The sequence below is a fragment of the Lytechinus pictus genome, chromosome 4 (genome assembly GCF_037042905.1).
Source record: "Lytechinus pictus isolate F3 Inbred chromosome 4, Lp3.0, whole genome shotgun sequence".
Classification (NCBI taxonomy): domain Eukaryota; kingdom Metazoa; phylum Echinodermata; class Echinoidea; order Temnopleuroida; family Toxopneustidae; genus Lytechinus; species Lytechinus pictus.
Window position 1 is genome coordinate 7,397,144 of NC_087248.1, and position 27,933 is coordinate 7,425,076.

The window sequence follows — 27,933 nt, forward strand, 5'->3', positions numbered from 1 at the left end:
TCAATCAGGGCCCTGTAACACAAAGGTTAGCCATCAATCGCTATTAATGGCCTATCAAGATCATTGTTGCATGCACATTTCACTCACTAGACTGACTAGGAACCAATCAGAATTGCTCTTTCAAATTTGCGATTAATTGCTAACCTTTGTGTTACGGGCCCCTGGAGGTTAAACCCAGTGTATGCCGACGTACTTCAGCCATTTTTATTTTTTACAACAAAAGAATTGATTTATTGATTGAAATAGCATGAAATGATAAAGCTAAATGCCATTTGTGCATTGGCAATTGCTTACTAAATACGTAAAATGACATTAGGGTTATTTTTTTTCATTTCAAATGTTTCAGTGTTTATGCTCTCAATGCAATCATTTTACATTATGTCTGTATTTGAAAATGAAGTAACCATCGATGTTGACGATCACAATAATGACAATATGCTCCCACGAAAAGATTATGAATTTGATATTAATGATAATTGTCTGACCTCTCCAAACAGCTCCTGGACTTTATTGAAACCCACCCGGACCAAGGAACTGGTTCTAGAGCCTTTGCCCAGGCTGTGGACCAGACCAGGGCTAACATCAGATGGATGAAGGACTATGAAGAAGAAGTCATGGAGTGGTTGGAGTGGGCTGTTTCTGCCTAACTCTGTGGATCACAACAGTGGGTAATCTCTGCCTAACTCTATGGATCACAAGAGTATGCTGTAATGGCTCTTTCTCGCGGGGGTTTATTTTGGTTATTTCACCAGTCCTATCATACAGTCTCCTCATCAATGAATGTTTGTACATAGTAGGAAAAACAACACCACAATTGTGAAATTAAACCTTGCTTTTTTTTCAAACTTTCAAAAAAAACCATGGAAAGATGATATGTGCTGTATGCTTTATACGTGCAGGCTTCCATTGCCAACACAACAGGCCATCATAGCCAACCTTTAAAGGGTGTCATGATGTAAATGAAAAGGTCGTCAAGTCTATCACTGCTGGAATCTATTATAAGGGCTTTCGTGACTAGAAATACCTCCATGTGGCCTAACTCTTAAGGGGTGCAGTACCATTTCAAATTCCATATAAAATGGCATTAAAAAATGTGTACAGTATATGGAAATGAAGTACATGTATATACAAATATGTACACCTGTACATACCAACACACACACTCATATATATATGTATATATATCACTTTTACGATTGTCTTGATATTAAATGGTAATTCTATTTTGATAAAAGGAATGATATGCAACTCAATTTGATCTTGCCAATTGATGTGATTGTGTTATGAAGGATTTTGTGATCACAAAATGTGATGTAAAGATAAAATTATGTGTGTGAAATTTCCTGAAATTAATCTATTGATTAATTGTATTGAATATGTTTTTATGACTTTGAAATGAAAATTAGATATATTTTATTCCTCAAATATATACATGTATATATATTTTTATGATTGTCTTGTATTTAACAGTAATTCTATTTTAATAAAAAGAATTATATGCATCTCAATTTGATCTTGCTAATTGATACTAAATTATTATGAATGATTATATGATCTCAAAAATTGATGTGAATACTAGTTATAGTAATGTAAGGTATTTGTATAGCCACATAATATTATCCAGCTTGTTAAGTGCTTAAGATGCTCTTATATTACCCTGGCTATTAAGCTAGTCTATCGATTCCAGTGCTCACAGCTTTTTAAGGAATTACTTTGTGCCATTGCTCATTCACCTCACCTGGGTTGAATGTTTCAAAGTCCGGAGACATATCCACTGGGCCGCAATGCTCTACTAAGAGCAGAAAATTATGCGTGTGAAATTTAATCAACCTAATATATTCAGTAAATTGTATTGTTCACATGTATAGTCTAACAAAATGAATATATGACTTTAAAATGGAAATTTAGATATCTTTGTATGTTTTCTCAAATGTATGCATATTCAATCTACTATATGTATATATGATTGTCTTGATATTGAACAGTAATGCAAATAATGCACAGACCAGAGTGCATCAGTAGTTGACATGACATCAGACTCATTAATGATCATCTTCCAATAAAATTGCAGGGATTTTGATACTCATTCTATCATTTATTTGGACAAAAGTAACAATCTGCAAATCAATTTGTGAGAAGAAAATCATGTGTGTGAAATTGAATGAAATTAATTCCTTGGTGTGAAATTTATTGAAATTAATCTGTATCCACCACATCTTGAGAGAGGTAAAGTGATTTTTTTAAAGGCTTGTACATTTCCAATCAATGGAATGATTATTGTTGTATTAGTTATCAAATGGTAGTCAATTTGATATTTGATATTTTTTGAGGGCCTGGGTAGGGGGTGGGAGATAAGGCATAAAATCTATTTATCTATACATGATAGAACCTAATTATTCATAAGGTTGTATTCTTCAATATTGTAGTTATGCTTCGTCCAGTTGAATGATATAGACACAATTTGACATGTTTTTGTATTCATGTACAGAGCACTTTTCATATTTGTGTACATGTATTTCAGGGATGAATGTTCGATGACCATTCCAAATACCATAGATTTTTGGGTGATCTTTGACGGTGTTTACGGATGTGCATATATGTGAGCAATGCCTAAATTTTATGAAATATGTAAATTGGTGTTACTTGCATTTTTTTGCATTTAGAGTACATTAATTCAACTCCTGCTATACCTTTTTTTTTTGTAGATTAAAGGCCACCCAGAGTTTTTTCCTCGTATGATGGAGGAATATTGTAAGTGACTTTGAATGACAAGTGAAATAAAAATATGTTTCGTCATAATTTGATGAAACTGATGACAGGTTAATTTATGTGCAAGAGAAAATATATATGTACACCTTACAACTCATTTGTGACATTGATTTATTTAAAGCCTCATTTCACCAGCTTTTTTACCAATATTTGTGTTTTCTTTATGAATATCCATCATGAATTTTAATCAAATGTATTTGAAATGAATCAAGATTGATAAAGAATATATATCAAGGTTACAAATTTGCTAATTTGCATAAAAAGAGTGAGTTTTATTTATTTTGAAGTGTAGGTTCAAAGATATTTGTGGTACATTTTGTAGCCTGAACAACAAATAATTATGATTGGGGCTTTGGTGAGAATGATGTTCAGGGATGGTTCTACAGAGGGGGGGGGGGGGGCAGCCTCCCATCTGTTATTTTTTAGTAGTGAAAAAAGTGGAGAAAAAAAGAGGGGGAAAAAAGGGAAAAGAAAAAAGAGTGAAAAAAAACCCCAAAGAGATGTATAGGTTGAAATTCAATAGAGGAAAGAAAACAAGTAACCTTGCCCCACTATATCAGAATACCTGGGACCACCTTTGATGATGGTATAGTGGAGATGATGTTGATGGTAAATCAATTTTCCTTGGAGCCAAAAATACATAATGTTCTAAATTAGAGGGAGCAAAGCAACCAAGCTTTTCCTGAAACTGAATTCGAAGGATTTAAGTGCACACCTATGGTGGACTTTGTGAAAGTTTGCAATATATGGTGATTTTTTTTTTTTAATTTTTTTTTTTTTTGGGGGGGGGGGGTTGGAGGGGTTAAGCCCACCCCACCCCTCCCCCAGCTGATACAGGGAAGTGAATGGTGATGATAATGATGATGTTGATAATGGATATTGAGTAATTGTTCGGTTATTCTTGGTAGTCAGTTGATAGAAACTTGTTTGAGATCACTCTTTTTATGCAAGGTGGGGGGGGGGGTAACTTTCGACCATAAACTGTACACTCAGGATTTTGTTTTGTGGATGGTCAAAATGTACACCCCTAAAACATGGAAATTGTCTCTAATACATCTCATTTCTTAAACAGTAATGAATTAATCAATGAATGAACGATGAATTAATCAATTATCAGTATTATCTTATCATCATCATCATTACTATTATTATTAATATTATAATCATTATTATTATTATTATCATTATCATTATTATTAATACTTTTAAGTGAGGGTGGTTTTTCTTTAGTAATGTAGAACTTTGTTTTACAATATTGGAGGAATAATTGAAATATTTGATTTTTGTAGAATGAAATGCAAAAAAGAATTGGTGAATGCGTGATACGATCTGCTACATCGATGTGCCACCTTAAAAAAAAACTTAAAGGAGTATAAATTTACTTTATGCTCAAATTTTATGACTTTGTCAGTTTGTTTGTATGATTTTCTCAGATTAAAACTTGAAATGTGTGTTCATTTGTGCACTTGGCTAAACTTTTGAAAAAATGTTTTATTTGAAATTTGACACTCACAATTGGTATGCTTATAAATTCTGGCTCACACCTTTGCATTTTAAGCTGTGTATTGCTGCGTTAGCCCCCCAAAATGTGAAGTAAAGACTAACGCAACATACTATGCAGCAAAATATTTTGTATCAATCACACTTTTGCTTATGATCTTCAACTACAAAGCCATGGCAGTGAAGCGAGTTGATGTGAGCTAAAAAAGTGAAGTAGAACGCAGAACCTCAGCTTTTGTCTGCATATTGATGGTGTATTAGCTTGTTTCATTCCGTAGCGTTGCATTTGATTGCGTTTGTCTGCGTTCAGGTAATCGGCAGCTGAATGCAAGCCCAAAATGCAAAGGTGTGAACCAGGCCTATGGGAAGTTTGTTGTACCATGTGTTTCATGGTACACTAATTTAATTTTTTTAATTTTCTTTTCTTGCACATCTGTTCTTGTGACACATTATAGAACCACTTGTCTAAGAATGAGAAGTACTGATTATATTTCTTTATTGGAGCTTGTGTAATATATCAAAGGCATAGGAAATAGTTCTTTCTCCTTTAAATGGCTTTTAGTGTAGTACAGTGTGTATCAAAATAAAGTTAAATTAAAAATGAGAAGATTAAAGGGATGCTTCAGGCTGAAAATGATATGACACTGAACATTTTATTCAAATCGGTCAACGAATAGCAAAGTTATGGCATTTCAAAGAATTGCATTATTCTGGTGGAACAGTTCTAGGCATGTCTTCATGAATATTCAATGAGCAAATTGATGATGTCATATCTCCACTTGTTCTTTTGTATTTTATTATATGAAAGTAGGTTTATTCCAATTTTTCTAATTTTTTTTAATGAAATGTTAAAATGCTCGGACACATAGTTGTCAACTATATCACAATTTCAGTGGCTTCTACAGTCAGTGCAGTCATATGTAAAATGAAATTGATAATAAATTTTATGAAACAGGGCATATATAACTACTGCGGATTCTTATATACATAAACTGGAGATAATTATAGCCAGACTAGAATCAGCAACTATTCAAAGATTTTTGGAGTTTGGTCAAACCAGTAGGTCACACGGGCCTAATTACAACTGGCAGTCAAAAAATATTCATTCGACCCAACCCATTCTAAATTTTTTAATTTGATATTGCTGATTGACAAAAATGAATAAATATGATTGACAATTTGATCCCGTCAGGTGTAGTCTTCATAAATGCTGATTTATTTTTAAAATGAGCCGGTCGAGGTACCCTTTTCTGGTCAGATATGGAATGTCAGACATTTATCCTATCCACTGATAGTAAACATTCAACCCTCGAATTTCCTCCTTATTTTTAAGGAATTCTTTTTAGGTACCACTTTAACACACGAGTCTATGGGGATTGAATTAGGCCTGTGATACCAGTAAGCAAATGTTTATACAGTAATGCTAATACCATTGTGTCTGAATAACTGACCCGGCAAAACAAACAAAAATGAAATACTTGAGATATGTTGCACATAACCATGTTGCATGGGATCAGTGCAACTATACCGTATGATGTCATCATATCAGCCATGTTCAGCCCACTGCAAGGCGAAGGCCTCCTCAAGTTGGTGCCAAAGGTGCTCGTCACTCCATCTCAATATTTGTCTACCCCGACTTTGTGATCCTATCCATGGTCTCCATTCTGTGATGCGTTAGGTCCAACTATTGTCATGTGATCTTGCAAGGTGGCCATCTCCATTTCATGGATTTTTACATGTATGATGTAATAATTAAGTTTAAATCTGTTGTTTTCTAGATAATTATATTGAAAACATTAATCTTTGCTTCAAGATAGTATACCATTTATATGCGGGATATTTATGACATAAATGTGGTATTTTTTCATTATCTATATCAACTTATTCTTACATTTCCCTTCAATTTCTCATTTTCTCTCTAGTGATAATTTTTTTCCTCTCACATTCCTCTCCTTATATTTTCATTCTCACATTATTCCCTTTCCATCTCTATTACCCTTTTCATATCTCTCTTCTACCACTATTTTCATTTCTCTTCTTTTCTTTCCCCTCTCCCCTTCTATCTATATCTCTATCAATCAAAACATACAATAGGGACTTGTGCTTGATTCTTTGAGTTGCTTTCAAATGCATTACTTTATGTAACAGGCCCCCTGATCTACATGTAACAACTGATGCTACACTGCGAAATGCACTTCTGTGCTTAATAAAAAAAAATTACATTAACCTATCGAGTACTGAATCTGTGCTTCCCATAGGCTTTGCACAATGTCCACCCTATTACAGTAGTCAATGAGTTAACCATTAAATTTGAACGACATCATTGATCAAGTGACCTGCTGCGTAGAAGTTACTAATGCAATTTTCGCGAAAGTGGTTTATGGTACACCATGTGTAAAGTCCAGGAGGGACTGAGATAAAAAATGGATAGAAATGGAGGTGAAATGGAAATGCGAGGAAGAGCAGCTCCTGCTCCATTCGCCAACTCGAGCCAGCCTTCTCTCATCTACTCAAGCCTCTCACCCTGCCTATTACTAAGCTTTCCACTCCTTCTGGTTTACAGTCCTCATAAGGACTACACTCATTTCGAGAATAATATTCTGCTTCCCATCGGTCCTCCACTTTCTCGCCTTTCCATTTCAGTTCTTTTTCTATCCACTTTTATCTGTCCCTCCTGGACTTTACACACGGTGCACCGTACGCCACTTCTGCGATTGTTCATTCAATGAAAGTACACCATTGGGTGAATAAGTTACCATCATACAAGCTTCTTTTACACATAAAGCATCAGGGGCCCCATTTCATAAAACTTGTTCTAATAAAAAATTTACAACAACACTTAAAAGCTACTGAAAACCTTCAATTTGCTGATAGTGAACTTGTTATAGAAATTGTGCATTTTAAAATATAACAAGTCTTCATGAAATGGGACAAAGAATATCTTGTGGAGAGCTCTGTAATAAGAACTTAGGAATACAAATTAGACGATATTCTAGGAAGTTATAGTTTTATTAGGAAAAAAATACAATTGACACCATAATCACACTAAACAAGTATAAATAAAATGGTAGAAAAACGGGATATATAAATGATCACAAGGCTAGGTATGTTAAATACAAAACAGCTGAACCTGAGACTAATATCACACACCTTGGTAACATTTGTAGAAGGGCATGGCATACTCTGCACTTTTCAAAATGACAAAATAAAAAAGATTCCCGAGATGTAGAGACAAACAATGGATGTGGATTGTTTACGTGCTGACAAGTCTTGCCACTGTCAAAAGGACGTGAACCGGGGCTTGGACTTGGGATCCCTGAATCGGTTGGTGACTTTACGCACCACATGTCAGTTAAATACAGGTATACACCTTATCATGTTACTTGTCAGGGTACCATATCCTTTGAAGTCACAGGACTTTAGCACCAACCGAAAGTCTTTGCATATTGTGGATCATCGTCACTTGAACATTATTAACATTCATCTCTTGTGCAGAGACTTTCCATTGGCACTGTGTACTTCTAGTCAGATTGAAAAATGCATTGACACACTCAAGACTCAACCTTCCCTCTAACAATCACCTAGAACTTGGAAGGCACCATATTTGATAAAGTTCAAAAATTCAGGGGCAGCACTACAGAGGGTATGTGTGTGTGTGGGGGGGGGGGTGACTGCCAGGTCACTGCCCTCTGATTTTTTTTAAAGTATATATTGGAAACAAGAAGAAAAAAGGAAAGAAAAAGGGGGAAAAAGAGTAGCAAAAAAGAGAGGTATAGGTAATCAACTTTATAATACCTAAATCATTGAATTGAGAGAGAAAAAAGTTTTCACCTTGAGGCCCCCCCCCCCCCTAACAAATCCTGGTACCACCCGTGATTGTGTTTCACATGTCAACACTGGCTATTCTTAAATAAAATAAAGAGTATGGTTTCACCAAATTTCTTTTACTGTTTCGCATGGTAAGAACAACCCATGTATACTGACTACAACATTAACCCTGTCATCCCTTCTACTATACTTTAATGATGAGCACTCTTACCTATAGAAAATGTTGCATAGAACAATTTATATAACTTATGTTTGCATAAAATACATACATGTAGTATAGAATAGATAGTCTTGACTTGTACTATTTTCGAACAATTTTCCTGAATTGCTTTGATATGTCCAGTGATAAGCTACATACAGTTTATAACCATTTCAATTTGTCCAAATCAAATTCTCTAAATGGTACATAGTAAATACAAAATAGGATTGAATGAGCTTCAAATTAAATATCAATGACCAATTACCAATACATGATTAAGTGTAAGTAAAAAAAAATACTTTCATTTTTTATAATCACCATTCAAATTCAATGTTACCCAAGTCCAATTTCCCTTATCAAAAACTCATAAAAATAAAGACTACTAAATATACACATCAACCAACAAAATACAAGATTACTGATGAAGTCCTACTTCATTGTACACACAATTACTACCATACATTAAACTTGCTATGTGCTAAAACAAACTGGTTTGCTAACATCTGCTAATCAAAACATGTTATGTCACATAATTCTAATCATATGAGATTTCTTCTATCTGCTATTCAGTATTAAAGCTACTGTTATAAAATGATGGTACATGTATGAATCATAATATGAGTGGCTGATATCAATCATGTGACCAGTCATATTATAGAAGTTGCTAATCCTGCAGTCATTTCCAGTACGGTGCCCACACGGTGAGCTGAAAGCAGCAGTTTTACGGATTTCTATACGAACCACATACACAAAGCTGGTACAAAAATGATAAAAACGGCTGTTTTCAACTCGCCGAACAGCCATCATAGGCGAAATGTGACCGTGCCATAATGGAACTAATGACTAGTTCTAGTGACTGGTTATAATTTTGAGATGAGGATGGTTTATCAAAGGATCCACACCACCACCTTATAAAACAAATAATGCACATCATTTTGCTGAGGCAATAGAATGATTGCACACACTTGCTACTTTTTAAACAGACCAAATGCCCATGGTTATAACTTATATAATGTTCTAAAGCTACCCGGTGTGCATATTTCTTGCTAATGCCCTCAATGCTGTGCATTATTTGTACTTTACTACATTGTGCAATACCAACTTAGGTGGAATGCAGCAGTAAATGCTTCCAGAATAATAACTACACACATTGTAGCATAATATTCTGGTTTACTGCAAACATTTCATTTATAATATTGATTTTGTAAATTGCCAATACATTGGAAGTGACAAATTATCGAATATAATTCCATGAAGATTTCTAAAATCTGAATAATATTCATTCAAAATGTTATTCAGTTTAAATTGAAGCCCTAATCTGTGACTATAAATTCAGTCAAATATTTCCTCAAATGAGAATATTCATCCATCAATTTTGCCTCGATTCAAAGGTGATATCATTATTATAACAGACACACTGTGCATGAATACATTGGAAAACTTATCAACTTTGCAAATACACAACTTTGCCTTCCTTTTTAGACAGCATGGACCCTATAACACAATAGTTTGCAATCAACTGCTAAATGACAATCTCCAATCAAGATCATTGTTTCATGCAAAGTGTATATGTCATACTCTCAAGTAACTAATCAAAATTGTTTTTTCAAATTTCAATTTGAGTTTAAACTTTTGTGTTATGGGCAAAGGTGCAAGAAGATGACTGGAAGAAACAGACCTGATCTTATCCACTGCAAATGAAAAATACAATAATTGCTCACGGTATTCAGATAAATGCTTAAATAAATTCCCATAACCCTTCAAGACTTTGGTATATAAATGGTGGGGTACAAGTGCACCCATCCAAGACTACGAGGGGCACTCATTCTTCACTCCAATGATGGGAGCTTAGGCAAGATGGACCTTTCCGCGTCCCGCCCAGAGTCCGCTGCGTCCAAACAACAGCAGCACCAGTAGAACGGTGAGAAGCACAGGAAAGAAGAAGTCTACCATCGGTGCACTTAGAGCAAGCATGCCGTGGATGTAGAGGGCTGATATGGCGAGGAGGACGAAACCACTGATGACAGGCCAGTCGTAGCGGCCATATGCAAGGAGAGCGCCACAGAAGATGTCCAGAACGGCAGTCATGGCACAGTACATGGCACCCGATGGCTGGAAGCCGACAGCGCGAAGTGGGAAGACTCCCGCAAACTTGTGCATGTAAGACACCTATGAAAAGAAAAAAAAAAGATGAAATGGAATTAAATAAAGATGATGCTTCTTGGGATGATCAGGATATGACAATTTTCTAGGGCTGATTTGAGCTGACCAGTCCATCTGTGCTTGACTGATGTTACCTGTCACTGATGCAAATTCATACAGACCAGAGGTCTGGAAAATATGTACAAAATTTTTTTAAAGTACATAGATACAGAAAAAATGTATAGCTTAGTCAAAATCATAGATAATTAACCAGTTTAAGAACTAAATGTCCTTTAGTTTCATGGTGATGATACTGATTGACTGATACTTAGCACTTGTTTTATTGTTTATATTTTGGTTTGTCATGGTTTTTGAGATGGTGATGGTTTATCAGATTCAAGTATTCCACATCACTATTTTGTAAAACACATATTGTAATTATATTACACATTAGGCCTGGGAGTAAACATCGATTGATCGAATGGTTCGAATGGCTTGCCGCCAATCGCTAATCGATAAGCAAAATTTACACTAATCGAATGTTCGGCAGATCCCGATTAGACAATTGGGATAACTTGCTTACTCAAGTAATAGTAACAAAATGACAAGATAACAATGATAACAATTGTTTTTAAGTACTTGATACAGCTTTAGAAAATGTTACCGATATAATTCGTCAAAAATGAACAATGATTGTATCACATTCACCAACCTGAAAGAGGTCTGAACATTTTAATCCCATCCAGCCTTACATTCCCTCGACACACAATGTATATTGTGTGCATAGGTGTATAATAACTCTATGGTTCAATGTCTGTGTGCTTAAAACAGAGAGTACACACACACACACACACACAAGGAGCTGACTTGCATGAGCCGATATGTGATTGGACATTCAATGGCCAATGAAACTTCTGGGATCGAGACAAAGAAGAAGCTACATGCGTTCCCATTAAGGTCGTGACTCCAGAAAAAAAATGACCCCTCCCCCATCTCTGTGTGTGGTTGTGTGTGTGAGCATGGTGTGAGTGAGAGAGAGAAATTAGCGGTGGGAATTCTTTCATGTTTCAAAACAATGCAATCTCTTTTAGTCCCGGCCTCTCCCTCACACAATCAAAATAACATTCCAACACGCACCATCACCTAATTCCAAATGTCGACTAGTCTCCCAAAACAGACCCAGTTATAGGTTCAAATGATCAGAAATTGTAATTCTGAGAGGTAATTCAAATAAAAAATATTTCGCAAAATATTTTTAACATCGTGGGCACTACCACAGGTGAGGGTTGGGGCATGGTGTGGGCAATGGATGAAATTTTTCAATAAGTAAAAAGCCACCACATGGGTGTCTGTCTCAAAGAATACTTCATGAATGAGTTGTTTACAGAGACGTAAAGTGGACCCAAGACTGTAGGCTGATTCATTCATATGCAGGGGTGTTGCACTTGGAGGGATGCATAAGAGAAGCAAGGGATAGATTTTTCAGTGGAACAATGAAGTAAAAGTTTTAATCTCATTTCATATAGTTTCCTTTGAAATAAAAATCAAGGAGAAGGGGGAATAAAAGGCCCAATTTAATTCATAAGGAACAGATAGTACTCTACATGTACCTTAGATGTTCAATAATTGAAAAACCCTATTCGGGAGGTCTTCACAAGTAGGTCAACTATTGGCTTAGAAGACGTGATTTCCAACGAACAATCGAATATTCGATTGTTTTTTTCAGGAACTAATCGAATGGTAAAATTGACATTCGTCCCAGGCCTATTACACATCATTTTCCTTGGGCTATACAATATTACACACATTTGCCCAAACATATTTAGAATTCTTACTGCGCTTGGATGTCTATCAACTATGGAAACAAGATTAGGACTTCTCAATTTTCTTGCTCAAATTTATCAGCTTGTATAACTTTACTACTGTTGCATTCGTGCTGCCATATTTGTTTAAGACTTCTCAACGCGAGTTGGTGCTATAGTGGTCCAGTGCAGTAGTTGTGGTTTAAAAAACAAACAGAAAATTATGGCAGAGCAACAACCCACCCGATCAGACCCTGGCTATAATATTATGGAGTAATGAATTCAGGCAACAAAATTATCTCTCTTTTTTTTCTAGAAGTCTACTAGGTCTAGTATTTAGGGACAGTGATTTTCCGTTTCTAAAAATTGCCTTTTCCGTTTCAGAAAATCTTGAATTCCGTTTTGACAGCATGTCTGAAAATGGAAATTCTGTTTCCTCATAAAGTCATAGACTTTGTGTACATGAAAAAGTGACAATTTCATTTACATAGAAAATCAATACACCACTGTAGCGATGTCAAAATGCTCGCGCAGGTCAAATTTGTATCTGCCACAGTGCCACTGTACTAATCATCACTTTAAGTCTATTGTAATCGAAGAGGTACGAGTACAACAAATATTTAAAGAAACATAATTAACATAAATACATCCTCACCATTCACATTATGAGCATTATTTTAGGGTTGAATGAGATTTTATCGATAATTTGGGACTTTCTGGACATCATTTGAGCGGACGATGACTTTCGCCTTTCCGCCATGTTGGATTTTGAGAAGTAGGCCTACTGCGATCATAATGATATGACCGAACGCAGAGGGCAGCAACACACGGCCAAGTTTCTGCCTTTATATGCGGATGTGAATGTAATTTAGATACAATTGAGTGATGAAGTCGAGTGCAGTCACGATGTGTGGATTGTCATGGTAGTAGCGAAGTGAGATCGTGTTTTTTGGCCAGTTGATATTCATATTTCGTTGAGGATTTGGGAGTAATCTACTTTCTATTGCTATTCTGTCATTTCTGTGCATTTTGAGCAAAAATACGTTTTCCATGATTTTCCGTTTGGAAAGCCACATTCTGGCAGAATTTCTGCTTCAAAAGGCCAATTTCCGTGATAGCGGAAAAATCACTGACACTGTCCCTAAGTATTTTGATGATTAAAAGGGAATCCATTCAACCCCCCCAAAAAGATGATAAATTTGAATAAATTAAAAGAAAATCACGTCATTAGCCTTAGCCTTGTTTAATTAAATTTGTTAGGCTAGCTTAATTATGCTGAAGAGTGAAGATCATCAAAATCTGTTTTAAAAATAAAATAAAGTTATACCGGTAGGCCCTAATATTAGGGTGTCTGAAGCCACACTGAAAAGTGTCAGCATAAGAGAGGCTGATTTAGGGGAAAATGTGGCACATTTTTTTCGGGAAGTTCAGGCTACTAGAAAAATGTGATCTGAATTGATTATTAACTTGTGTTTGGCATGTATGGAAAGAGAAAATTCAGGGGCTTCTTTTGACAGTAAGGACAAGTTTATATGATCATTTTAAATAAGGATTTAGAGATAAATTGCAAACCCTTATTTTTGTGTGTGTTGAGATTGCCATTTCCCCATGCGTTTTCTATGGGAAAATGAAATTTCTGTTTTGCACAATTTTTTTCACTTTGTCACAATTTTTCATTGTGATCTGGTTTCCAAATCTTTATAAAAATCATACCATCAGAAAGAGCATAAAAAATCCTATTGGACTCTTTATGGACAAGTTTTTGGCATTAATAATAAATTTATAACAGCTCTCGGAAGCTAAAAATTTGGATTTGTGTGTGTCCATTTCTTAACTACACAGTCTATGGCAGAGAAATGCTGAAAATTGACCTAGGCCTAATTTCATTCTTCTTTTTTGCAGCCAATAATCAGATTTTTTAAAAAAATGTTACATTTCTGTCAGTCTGAAGGTCATTTCTCTTCAAATTCACAAAGAAAATGTGATATTTTCTTGAAATAAGAAAAATAATATTTTTCTCCAGACACCCTACTAATATAAATAGGCCTAACGTTAGAATTATAATGGGCATGCCTTATAATGGGCAATAATGTTCAAATATCTGATTGAGGACCAGTCGTTAAAAAGGTTGTCAGGAGTTTGTAGGCCTGGCCCCATAATAATTATAATAAACGAACAGCTGCAGCTTACTGCTTAGCTTTAGGCTTAGCGGACCACCCGGCCCTGCGCGGCCCCGGATAGGCGCCAGAGAGACGTCCAGAGAGGAGGGACTCCATAACCACGTTAACGTGTTTTCTTACCAGGTTTCCATGAGCGGGTTCAATTGGGGCAATTTTCAACGTTCCTATGACAACACAGGCAAGTCCTACTCCAACAGCCAAATAGTATGTTGCACTACCCATCTTTGGAGATTGAATTTGACTTTCAAAGCCGACTCAAGTTGAATTAGAAGTAAAGAAGTAATCTTCAAAATCCCAGGTAAGCTCAAAATCAGGTTAATGCCGCTGCTGCAGAATCAATATTTGATAATTGTGGTATGGCGCCATCTGTCGACAGAATAGAGATAACCCAGAGAATGGCTGGAGTGGAACCAAAAAAATGTCGAGGACCGATAATTTTGCGGCTGTCATAAATCCATTTTCTCTTTCTCTCTGATGACTTTATGATTACTTTTAAATATTGTAATTGTGTTTAATTTGTTATATTCTCTTTATATTTGGCCCTTGTTGACACAATAAAACCGGGAATAAAACATATAAATGAAAAAGAACAAAGAATGCGATCCGAAACTTATTTACAGGAGTGAAATTATTCTATTAATCCTCAACTCAATTACAGAAGACGAAAAATCACAATGGGTGAATGGCCAGGCATAATGTATAAACTCTTGATTTGTTAAAAAGTGGATTAGGGCCTTTACATGTATATGCTCGAGGGGGGGGGCAGTGGACAGCATCCGCGCCCGGACTCCGGCGTCCGGGTCTAGGTATGCACAATTTGGGGAGGGGGGGGGGGGGGGTATGTTTCCATGTCATTACAGGAAAGGTGTTAGTTTGCTGTGTCTGTTCGGTAATCCGTTCTGTCCGAATATCATCGTGATGATAGAAATAAATCCCATAATAGGAGCCCACAAGCTACCCTGCCCCCTCCCGGAGCTCTACCTGAAAAAACGTTACGTTCAAATCAAAACGCTGATTCTGTCTCTGCAATGGAAGCATAAACACATTCCGAATTGCATTGAAAACAATCAATAGTTTTGTATCTTTGACCTTTTTAGTGCTAATGATAGAAGAGCTGTGTCATCGTCGTCGTCGTCATCATCATCATCATCACCATCATCATCATCACCATCATCATCATCATCATCATCATCATCATCATCATCATCATCACCATCATCACCATCATCATCATCATCATCATCATCATCATCATCATCATCATCATCACCATCATCATCATCACTATCATCATCATCATTATGATTATAATTATTTTTATTATTCTATTATTATTTTTATTATTAGCATTACAATCATCATTATTATCATTAAAATTTGTATTATTATTGTTAAAAATAATTCTAGCATTGGGTGCAGATTCCTTAGTAACAAAATGATTCATGTCCATATAAGGATCAGCTCTGTCCTTGATTATTGTTTAAATATTTGTTTATGTAAATTTGTGTTTATTGGCGTAATGAGCGTAATGGCGTATTCATGGTATTGGCGTAATTCAGTGGCGTAATGAGCAAAAAATGTTCTGGGGAGAGAAAAGTTGCGAGCGAGTGAAGTGAGCAAAAATTTCGACATTTTTATTACAAAAATCCCATTATCTGATTATGTGATAGATGTTGACATAATAATTTAGAAAATAATATCACATTTCACTCGTCTCCCTCCCCCCCTTTTTTTTTTGGGGGGGGGGGTGTGCTCTCCATCCATCTGTACGCCACTGAATTAATTAGTTCCAAAACACGATGAAGAGCTGCACCGAAGTGTTGGTGTTTTAGGGAGGGAAGGCTCCTTATAAATGTCTACTCGGAACGCCTCTGAGACGCCGCTGAAACTAACAAAAAAACAAAACAAAACAAAAAATCCGAAACGTTGCAACGACTACTTGGAGATTTTGCAGCAACATCCCCGCGACTGTCCTCGGACTAGTCAGGCTTTTCACCTTGTCTGTAGACGTCACAGGGACGTCTTTTGTATAAGAACTCGTATGTTGAAGACGTCTACGCCACTGTAGTATCCGAGACATTACAGACACGTCTCCCTCGGAGGGAGAGAGGGAGCCTTTAGATGCAGCAACATCAACAACAACGGCAACAACAGTATCATCAACGCCATCCTCAACAACAAAGTCTTACATTACAAACATAATTATGGACAAATAGCAATTAATGTTTTATTCAATAATTAAACATCAATTTATTCAGTTTCAATTAAAAAATAATCAAATCAAATTTAAAAAAAAATACAGGATACACAAAAACAGAATACAGACAAGTACAACACTAAGTCATGTCATGATATCAGTATACAAAACTTATATGAAATAAATCATGGCAAATCGATTATACGCTCATGAGATCGGGGAATCAACTCCCTGCTATAAAACATTCTATTCAAAGTTGAATATCAGCCAAATCAAAGGAAATGGCACTTAATCTTGAACAGATTAGAATATTCTTGTTAAAAATGAATCGATATTTATATCGCTTGAATGACAAGATGGGTTTTATCAAAATTACATTATATAAATTAATATGTGCTCCTCTGAAATACTGCTGAAAACATATTTATTTAGATTTGAGTAGACTGTTATATGTCTAAGACATTAGAACTTTGTCGTGGTAATGTCGAGATATTATGTTGTATGTATAGGCCTATATAGGCCCTTTATGGAATGGTTGCCGAGACTGTATTACTTTACAGCCCCGAAAGAAGAAAAGAATCAAGACCTAATTATACAACTCTCACAAAAAGGGCACATTGAAGCGTTATTTATTCAAATAATATTCACAGCTCGTAGCAAACTTAATCAGCTGGCTATATCAAGATAATTATAGTAATCATGCTTATCGAATTATGCATTATAATAATGACTCCTAATTTGAACATCGATAGAGCGCCACGATAACATTACTATTATCATGATCAACGTTTGGTAATTATTACGCACGTATACGCATTATGCCTGTGCATGATTCGACACAATAAAAAGATGGATGGTAATTACAATTACTCACAACAAAATGCACAGAGATTATGATTATTTGCAAATACTTGTACGTAATATATCCGTTTGATTTTTTTCACATCAATGACTAACATCATTCCCGAAATACTGCTATGGTCTATTTTGATATTTGTTAATTTGTGATATTTGTGATAAAAGATGACTAAAACACACCCTTTACTAACCTCATCAATTACGAAAAATAAAAATAAATATACGATGTCATAAGAATTTCATTAAACTATCGTGAATTTCAATAAGGCGCCCTTTCTTTGCAAATAAAAAATCTAGTTACGCATTTTATCAAAGCCAATTCGAATATTATTCAACAGTATTAAACATTATAATAACCACGATGTTTATTAAAATTTGTTTTGTTCATAAATTTGAATTGATGGTTCATGATGTTCAATGGGTTGTGATTTTATATTTATGTTTATTTTGTATTTTTTTAATTTCATAGAATGTTCCGTACAAATTAAGTTGTGACTGAAAGTGCCACTTTGTAGAGAAAAGAAAGGCCTCTAACATTATCAAATGGTAAACACAGTGTTTTCATATTAAATCGATGACATGATCGAATCCATATAACTATATTTCCCAGCGATGAGATAGGCCTATAAGCAGTGTTGTTCATGTTTTACAAAATGGCAATGTAACATCTAAATTAATTTTTGTATAAGATGTGCGTCATAATGAGTACATCGCTACATTATAGATAAGACACTAATTATATTGATATAATTGAAATTAATTATGATTATATAAAGCCCCCATTAATATTGAAGATATGCGTCATAATCCACAAATAATTAATGGCTATATTAAAAGGTTTATCCATCATGTTGACGAGGGATCCATCATCTCACTTTCCAATTGATGTGTTTTAGTATTCACCCCATGTTAAATTGTTATAAATATTCTCTATACAATTGTTAAATATTTGGAAAATATTATAAGATAATCATCCATTCAAGATTACAATCCTTTATTATTATTTTTGTTTACTTCAAGTCTTTTTTCAGAATGATTAAACACCTCTTTTCATTCATCTGTCTACTTTTCTGAGACTGTTTACGATGTTTTTTAATGAATGGAAAAAATGAATATGTATACCCTGCATTCAGTAACATAATTATTACCGATGTTGTATTAGTCTATGCATGGACTTGCATGGTCTATATATTATATATAGACCATGCAAGTCCATGCATAATTATACACTAATACAATTATATCCCTGTTCTTAGACTACAACCCTGCATTATAAATCGACTAAAATATTTTGAAATTTTACTGTGCCCATAACAATCATATATATTTTAGTCAAAATATTATCGTCATTGTTAAAAATATGTATTTCATACAAAACAATTATTGCCTAATATTCACATCACTCATTGTCTTCTTTATTTTTTTCATGTCAAGGCATGGATTTAATGTGTCAAACTTTGTAATCACTAGGCCTTTGTCTAGTCCGATTTGATAAGTGTCCAACATGTCCAATCGGGTGTTTAGGTGGGGGACTTGTTAAGTAACCCTGCTCTATATACTAATACTTTTTTTCTTCAAGAGGGGGGGGGGGGACATGCATCTCAATTTTAAATTAGTTTTAATATAAACAGAAAAACGCAAAGAATACGAAATGGTGAAGGTTTCTCAAAACGTCATCTAACAATGTCAAATATTTCTAAATATTGAGAGTTTTTGGCACTTGCTCAACAATAATGTAATATCAATGCCCGTGAAATGTAATTGTTCTCATAATATCTCTAAAAATCAATTTTTTGCTGCATATGCGTTCTATACAAGTCATTATCAGAGACATCATTCTATATAACCGCTATAGATAAAACAAAATTAGGCATTATAATATTCAATCACAGTGACAAGTAAAGAAAGACAATTTATGGAATTCATATTGACATGACGAGAGGGGGGGGGGGAGGTACTATTCAATATCCTGCATGTTTACAAATCAATTTTTGTAAAGATGTTGGTTATGGAGGTTGAGGTATAACCCCCCCCCCCCTCCCCCTCCACAGAGGGAAGAAGGTGTGTCCAGGGGCGGCACTGGGACATTTTATTTGGGGGGGGCGCTATTTTTCTCTATTTAATTGCAGAGCCATAGTTTTAAAAACCAATACCATTTTGTTTTGTGCTCTTTTATGTACCATTTTCCCAATTTTTCACTACTTTTAAAATCACAGGGGCGGTCTTTAGCTATTGCCCCCTTCTCCCGTAGTGTGTCCGAATATATCCCCAGTTGATGATCATGTCGGTATCAGGATAAGAGTCCAATGCATGACCGGGTCCGATGTTTAAGAAAGATGCACCTTACCGCGTCGACCCACCAGGCCACCACTTCCAAAGATCATCACAACAATCGCAATAAATATCGCAATGGGGGCCACAAAATCTGCTGCTGCTTCGCGAAGCGCCACCTGACACAGGAGGCCATTGGTCGAGATCGCCAGGGCGACGAACCCGGCAACGACAGGCCAGTCGTTACGGCCGAACGCAAGGAGGGATCCGAATGCGATCTCGAGGATGGCGATGAGGGTTCGAAATCCGGTTCCAGAGAGTTGAATCCCGATGTATCGCAGTGGGGTCACCGTGGCATATTCGTTCATCTTCGATACCTATAAAAATGATGCACAACAAGGAAATTACGACTGAGATCAGGCTTGTCGGAATGAAGGTTAAATTGATGCGGTACGGTTTGGGGTTGTTCTTTGGCCGATCCAGAATAGGGGGGGGGGGGCAGAAAAAAGCATATTATTTTCCGGCTGCTCGAAGATAAGAAACAAAAATCAGGGTGGGTTATATCCTATGAAGACTGTCCCCTTTCGTAGTTTTTTATCCTTTCTTTCACAGAGAGAATAGGTATCTCATTGATCCTAAGTTTTATTCTAAAATGCGAGTTCTTTCCTAATTTATAGGTCTAAATTGAAATGGGAACATTCTAAGCATCATTTGACTTCAAGAACATGATGGAGAGGATAAGAATCTCACTAAACAAATGGTGTGAGCGGTCTGTATTATTATTATGAACATATTCATAAAAGAATTGTTTGTAGGAATTTATGTACGAGGTACCTATCTCAATGAACAAAGAATGTGAGCGCGAAGCGCGAGCTATTTCTTCTTTTTTGTTTTAGTGACCTGAAAATTGGACAACTCACATTTTGTAATTGTTTGTTATTTATTCGGTCTTCTTTGTAAAGGGAAGTCCTACCAATAGAAAACCATTGTTTTACCAATGGACCCTTTCTGGACAACCTAAAGAAATACATTAAAATGCACAGTAAACTTCACTGTAAAACCTAACATGTACCTACCCCATGATACAACCATGATACTGAAGAACAGTTTCGAATAAGTATGTTAACGCATATTCACATTTGCACACATACGCGCCCCATGCAGGAACGCCTACTCAAAAGGTAAATAGATAACAAGAACAACAGCAAAAAGTTTAAAATAAAGCCTTCAATATGCCTCTTTTGAACACTTGATGGACTTATGGGTTATTTAAACGTGTATCTGGCGGCAAGTTGTTCCAATTGAGTATATAAGCCTTCATCAAATGCAAGGACTCAGGTTTAGGTTTGGTTTTGTTAAAATAAAGTGAGGAGTTAGCAGAACGGGTTTCAACAGAAACTCAGTTCTTGGTTTTGTTAAAAATAAGGGAGTGAGAAAAAAACGGAAATAACAGAAACTCGGCTCTCGATTTTGTTTAAATAAAACTTGTGGGCATTTAGCGCAGTATAATCGGTATTGACAGAATCTACTGAATTTAACTAAAAAAATACAACCAAATGCTATACACACCTCCTTGCATTGGATCAGGGGCCTACAAATCGTGGCTCCATTCTAATTTGGCGCCCCCCCCCCTCTTCGAGAGTCATAGTCACTGTCGTTCATACATTAGTGAAAAATCCCCTTTTTTTGCTTGTCAAATTTCCAAATGAAACTGTACCTCCCTTAAAATCCTGGATCAGCCCCTGACACTTGTGTAAATCCTGTCAGTGGGGCAGTTGGGGGGGGGGGGGTGTGAAAGCAATATATTGAACTGAAAATTAGAAATTTCGGGGACACCCCACACCTATATTTGGTTATGTAACCGTGTACATAATCCTTTAATCTCTCAGTTAAAGGACTTTCACGATTTTTTTTTCAATGGCTATGTATTGTAATGAATTTGTTGTGTTATAAACTACTGAACTACAGTTAATGCGAGCGAGCGAGCAAATTTTCAGTAGTTGAAAGACATGCGGAATCGTCTTTCATGAGGTGTGATTATTGGATAATGCGGCGATTGAGCATTGCGAGTGAGCAAATTTTTAATAGGTGGAAGAAAGGTATGTAATTATCACATCACGGGGTATTATGTACATTGGTAAAGCATGCGTGGATAATACCATACACTTGAAGGACTGTCACGATGGCTTTTTTTCGATGACTATATTGTAATGGATTCGTTGTGTCGCAAACTACTGGATTACAGTTATAGTATCCAAATGTAAGCGAGCGAAGCGAGCGAGTAAATTTTCCATAGTTGGAAGACAGAATGATTACTAAACTGTCTTTCAAGGGAGTGTAATTATGGGAGACATTGCGGCGGTGAGCATAGTTAGCGAGCCTTAAAAAGTTGCTTCAGTCGTTTAAAATGATTTTATAAGGGTATTATCAATAACGTAAACTTAAGAAAAATGTGAACAAGAAATATAAAAAGAGCATAATAGGGATTAAATAGTCGAGTTTTGTTCTATGAAAACTCATTTGCTCACTGATTAAAGTGAGATGAGAATGAAAAAGAAATCATGATTATCAGGAATAAGGGTGCCATATGAAATGATCATAGGCCATCACAGGTCACAATATAAACTTAAAAAAAGTGATAATATCACAATGAACTTGTATATGAAATGGAAAGATTTCGAATAATCTTTAAGATTATATTGGGAGATGATGCAACATTCGATAATTTGAGCAAAGATTATCGTTTCATTAACGGCAATGCAGTGGCTCATTGTACACTTAACTTGAAGAATTCGGTAAGCCAACTTTTTGTTTTTAAACAAAACCCCCGCTTCCACAAAGATACCAGATGACCCCCTCCCCCCATATTCACGTATTCAAAGGATATTTTGATGCCTTATGATAAGTTAGAATCATAATATTTAAAAGTCATTGGAATCATATATTCACAAATGGACTAATTATATTCTAAACTCCCATGATGCAATGGATATAACCTTTTCTATAAGATAAACGTAGGGATTTGTCGCCGCGACCAAATTCTTGTAAGAATCGATTGAGCGAGGGAGTGGAGCGACCGCGCTAGAAATTTGGCAAATTTTGAATGCAAAATTAGGCCAATTTAAGCACTTTGATAGCTTTTAAAGATAAATCCACACATTGACAGTAGTATTAACCATTATTTTGATGATTAAAATAAATATTTTTGTCTATCTTGAAAATTGGAGGGGGGAAGTGATTGTATACATGCCATCCCCCTCTCAAAAAAGTGTGGGGGATGTTTCCCCCATCCCCCCGGGATTTACGCCCGTGGCCCCTGACCCCCTTGATATGTCATCGAATACTCAAATCATATCTTAAAAAAGATGATTACCTGTCAGGTATAATATTTTTAATCATAATGCAAATATAAGATTTTGCAGGGGAAAAACTATCGTCTTTTCTAGATTTGTAATTTGCTTGATTACTATTTTGATTCATTATTACTTTTTTAAAACTAACTTAACTATCATTATTACCATCAATTTTTTTCCGGAGGCGTTTGTGGCTGACAGGGAATAATTTAGTATTTTCTTAATGTTTTAAATATTTATTATGCGTAAAATTTTGTTTATCACCAAAGGAACGGCATAAAAAGTAACGACATGAAATTTGACTAGTCCAAATCCTATTTTATATATTAGTTTACCGCGAGCGTCGGTTTAATAAAAGATAGACAACGAAACGTACTTTCCGTGCTCAGTAATTAATTAATGAATTCCATCTTAACCCCCCCTCCCCGGTAACTTTATATCTGTAAAATCTCAAAGTCTTATTATAGCATAATAGGCTCACAATTCACTGATTCACATACGGCCTTTAAATTGCCAATGACAATTTTATGTCGAAAATTTCGAAGCTTCCACTAATTACATTTTATTGCAATCTGAGAATGTGCATAATACTTGTACAATGGAATTATGCAGGTATAACAAGTCATGTACAATAATGTTCTTCATTGGCAAATTTTGTGAACGTATTATATTACAGGGGCCGCGGAAGCGGGAGGCTGGGGCTTCACCCCCCCCCCCCACTTTATTCCAAACCGTGTACATAAACGCAAAAATGACCATATGATTGTGATTTTTTGCATGGTCAGCCCCCCCACATTTGGCTCAGCCCCCCCCCCCACTTTGAAAACCGTTCCGCGGCCCCCGTATTATATGCCTGCTTTCAACCCTTTTATTTTTTCCCCGGTCGCGCGATTCCAAAGTCTAATTCTGAGACTATAATGTAAACAAGTTCACGTCGGTAGTTCATGATCATTGTTTAGCAGGTTATCTTACTACAAACCATATAATGATTTTCGTTCATAATTACTGACATAACGGTTGAGTGTTTTGCTCCTTATTAATTGTATAGGCGTATTAGCAGACGACACTGCGTATGATATGCCTAAATGTGACTTTGTGAGAATATGAGTCGGTCTATAATAATCATGCTTACCATAAAACCATGTCCAGGTTCGATAGGAGCTACTTTGAGAATTCCAACGGTCACCACTAAAATTGCAATCACGAATGTGAGATAGTACATTCCATTGGCCATGTTTGGCAATTTTTTTCTCCCTATATAGATCAACTAATGTTCTATCCAGCTTGAAGCCAAGAAAAATGATGGTCACCGAAAGACAGTTATCTTTTAAAGGTCTGTAGTCACGTAGACAGAGAATGAAAGCCGATGAAATGACCCTTGCGACTGATGCAATGTTTACAATAGATCAATATGACCTGCTCCGTGGTACCAAGTGATATTTCAAAAAAATATGATTCATATTTGACAAGCTACGGTTAGCTGCCCTTACTCAATTAAATAGCTTGGGGACGCTCAAACACCTGTCAAACACTTGAAATTCGAGCAAGATTGAAGTGGTATAGCGCCATCTTCAGTCTTATTTTGTACATGTATTGGGTAATAATTTTCGGTCATGCTGCTGCAGTGTCGGTACCTGACGCCAAAGAAGACTAAAATCTGTGCAAAATGGGAGGCGCTCTGAGGAGAATTGCTACAAACTTTAATGTGGAGAGCAGGGCACATCGTTTACTGGACCAGCAGAAGCCAAGACCTGCCCCGAAACATCCCAAGACAGCTGATAAAATAGCCCAGTATCAGAGAGGTAAATCTTGACCTTGCGAAGCTAAGGCTAAGCTTCACTCTGTCCGAGTCCGAGCGCTAGTTGAGTACCGGTAGTTCCGGAGAACTCTCCCGCCGCGAGGCCGGCCTATGTCAAGTGAGCCAACAATAAGCCAGCCAACAGCAAGCCAGCCAACAGTTCCAGCCAACAATATCGCGATATAAGATAGATCAGATACAGGATTATGCGCAAGAAGAGAATTAAGCGTGCATTCTTGTAGAAATCAAACAAACGGGGTCAGGGCTACACGGGCCTAATCACTAGTGGCAGGCCATAGATATTCATTCGAGCCAACCCATTGCCATTTTTTTTAATTTTGATATGGCTGATTGACAAAGTGTATGCATATGATTTTCCATCTAACACTGATTCTATTTTTGGTAATTACTGAACTTCCTTTTCCCAAATTGGGAAGAAATATCACCAATTTTGGACTGTATTTTGACTGGCGGAAGGATTAGGGCTATTTTGCTGTTTGAGGTGATGAATCTGCTCCCCCCGACGCTGTCTTCAAACACGCCAATTTATTTTTAAAATGAGCCAGTCGAAGGACCCTTTTCTGGTCAGATATGGATTGCCAGATATATATCCTATCCACTGGTAGTAAACATTCGACCCCCGAATTTCATCCTTATTTTTTATGAATTTTGTAAAGTGCCAATTTAACACACGAGTCTATGGGGAATGAATTAGGCCTGTGAGACCTCAGGTGGGGTTTTCCTTCTTTCAATTTGTAAAGAAAAACAACGGGCTAGTGCTTTAGTTTTAGTAGCCCACACCCCTATATACTCGATGTTTTTTCGTATATTGAGGAGTAAATTTCAACCAAAAGTCCTCTTTATAAAATACAATTGGAAGATTGCTCCTGAAATATATTTTGGGTGTGTGTAGGGGGGTTTCCCTTCTTTCAATTTGTAAAGAAAAACAACGGGCTAGTGCTTTAGTTTTAGTAGCCCACACCCCTATATACTCGATGTTTTTTCGTATATTGAGGAGTAAATTTCAACCAAAAGTCCTCTTTATAAAATACAATTGGAAGATTGCTCCTGAAATATATTTTGGGTGTGTGTAGGGGGGTTTCCCTTCTTTCAATTTGTAAAGAAAAACAACGGGCTAGTGCTTTAGTTTTAGTAGCCCACACCCCTATATACTCGATGTTTTTTCGTATATTGAGGAGTAAATTTCAACCAAAAGTCCTCTTTATAAAATACAATTGGAAGATTGCTCCTGAAATATATTTTGGGTGTGTGTAGGGGGTTTTCCTTCTTTCAATTTGTAAAGAAAAACAACGGGCTAGTGCTTTAGTTTTAGTAGCCCACACCCCTATATACTCGATGTTTTTTCGTATATTGAGGAGTAAATTTCAACCAAAAGTCCTCTTTATAAAATACAATTGGAAGATTGCTCCTGAAATATATTTTGGGTGTGTGTAGGGGGGTTTCCCTTCTTTCAATTTGTAAAGAAAAACAACGGGCTAGTGCTTTAGTTTTAGTAGCCCACACCCCTATATACTCGATGTTTTTTCGTATATTGAGGAGTAAATTTCAACCAAAAGTCCTCTTTATAAAATACAATTGGAAGATTGCTCCTGAAATATATTTTGGGTGTGTGTAGGGGGGTTTCCCTTCTTTCAATTTGTAAAGAAAAACAACGGGCTAGTGCTTTAGTTTTAGTAGCCCACACCCCTATATACTCGATGTTTTTTCGTATATTGAGGAGTAAATTTCAACCAAAAGTCCTCTTTATAAAATACAATTGGAAGATTGCTCCTGAAATATATTTTGGGTGTGTGTAGGGGGGTTTCCCTTCTTTCAATTTGTAAAGAAAAACAACGGGCTAGTGCTTTAGTTTTAGTAGCCCACACCCCTATATACTCGATGTTTTTTCGTATATTGAGGAGTAAATTTCAACCAAAAGTCCTCTTTATAAAATACAATTGGAAGATTGCTCCTGAAATATATTTTGGGTGTGTGTAGGGGGTTTTCCTTCTTTCAATTTGTAAAGAAAAACAACGGGCTAGTGCTTTAGTTTTAGTAGCCCACACCCCTATATACTCGATGTTTTTTCGTATATTGAGGAGTAAATTTCAACCAAAAGTCCTCTTTATAAAATACAATTGGAAGATTGCTCCTGAAATATATTTTGGGTGTGTGTAGGGGGGTTTCCCTTCTTTCAATTTGTAAAGAAAAACAACGGGCTAGTGCTTTAGTTTTAGTAGCCCACACCCCTATATACTCGATGTTTTTTCGTATATTGAGGAGTAAATTTCAACCAAAAGTCCTCTTTATAAAATACAATTGGAAGATTGCTCCTGAAATATATTTTGGGTGTGTGTAGGGGGGTTTCCCTTCTTTCAATTTGTAAAGAAAAACAACGGGCTAGTGCTTTAGTTTTAGTAGCCCACACCCCTATATACTCGATGTTTTTTCGTATATTGAGGAGTAAATTTCAACCAAAAGTCCTCTTTATAAAATACAATTGGAAGATTGCTCCTGAAATATATTTTGGGTGTGTGTAGGGGGGTTTCCCTTCTTTCAATTTGTAAAGAAAAACAACGGGCTAGTGCTTTAGTTTTAGTAGCCCACACCCCTATATACTCGATGTTTTTTCGTATATTGAGGAGTAAATTTCAACCAAAAGTCCTCTTTATAAAATACAATTGGAAGATTGCTCCTGAAATATATTTTGGGTGTGTGTAGGGGGGTTTCCCTTCTTTCAATTTGTAAAGAAAAACAACGGGCTAGTGCTTTAGTTTTAGTAGCCCACACCCCTATATACTCGATGTTTTTTCGTATATTGAGGAGTAAATTTCAACCAAAAGTCCTCTTTATAAAATACAATTGGAAGATTGCTCCTGAAATATATTTTGGGTGTGTGTAGGGGGTTTTCCTTCTTTCAATTTGTAAAGAAAAACAACGGGCTAGTGCTTTAGTTTTAGTAGCCCACACCCCTATATACTCGATGTTTTTTCGTATATTGAGGAGTAAATTTCAACCAAAAGTCCTCTTTATAAA

General features: G+C 36.1%; 4 protein-coding genes across 9 annotated transcripts in view; 2 read left to right on the forward strand and 2 right to left on the reverse strand.

Moving 5' to 3' along the window:
- Positions 1-3,015, forward strand: part of LOC129259094 (aminopeptidase N-like) — a 35,796-nt gene extending 32,781 nt beyond the window's left edge. For all 6 annotated transcript variants that reach the window (XM_064098292.1, XM_064098293.1, XM_064098294.1 and 3 more), the window contains exon 20: positions 498-3,015. In XM_064098292.1, coding sequence (XP_063954362.1) covers positions 498-647 — 150 coding nt within the window. In that variant the 3' untranslated portion in view covers positions 648-3,015. The remainder of the gene's footprint in view (positions 1-497) is intronic.
- Positions 3,016-7,259: 4,244 nt separating this feature from the next.
- LOC129259093 (transmembrane protein 35B-like) lies at positions 7,260-14,788 on the reverse strand. The gene is made up of 2 exons (XM_054897361.2): positions 14,541-14,788; positions 7,260-10,465 (listed from the first exon to the last, which is right to left on the reverse strand). Exons 1-2 carry the CDS (start codon positions 14,640-14,642, stop codon positions 10,145-10,147), a joined length of 423 nt encoding a protein of 140 aa, XP_054753336.2. The 5' UTR covers positions 14,643-14,788; the 3' UTR covers positions 7,260-10,144.
- Positions 14,789-19,677: 4,889 nt separating this feature from the next.
- LOC129258495 (uncharacterized) lies at positions 19,678-24,996 on the reverse strand. Its single transcript, XM_054896754.2, has 2 exons — positions 24,232-24,996; positions 19,678-20,123 (listed from the first exon to the last, which is right to left on the reverse strand). Exons 1-2 carry the CDS (start codon positions 24,331-24,333, stop codon positions 19,803-19,805), a joined length of 423 nt encoding a protein of 140 aa, XP_054752729.1. The 5' UTR covers positions 24,334-24,996; the 3' UTR covers positions 19,678-19,802.
- Positions 24,766-27,933, forward strand: part of LOC129258494 (NADH dehydrogenase [ubiquinone] 1 alpha subcomplex assembly factor 4-like) — a 30,084-nt gene continuing 26,916 nt past the window's right edge. The window contains exon 1 of the mRNA XM_064098944.1: positions 24,766-24,901. Coding sequence (XP_063955014.1) covers positions 24,766-24,901 — 136 coding nt within the window. The remainder of the gene's footprint in view (positions 24,902-27,933) is intronic.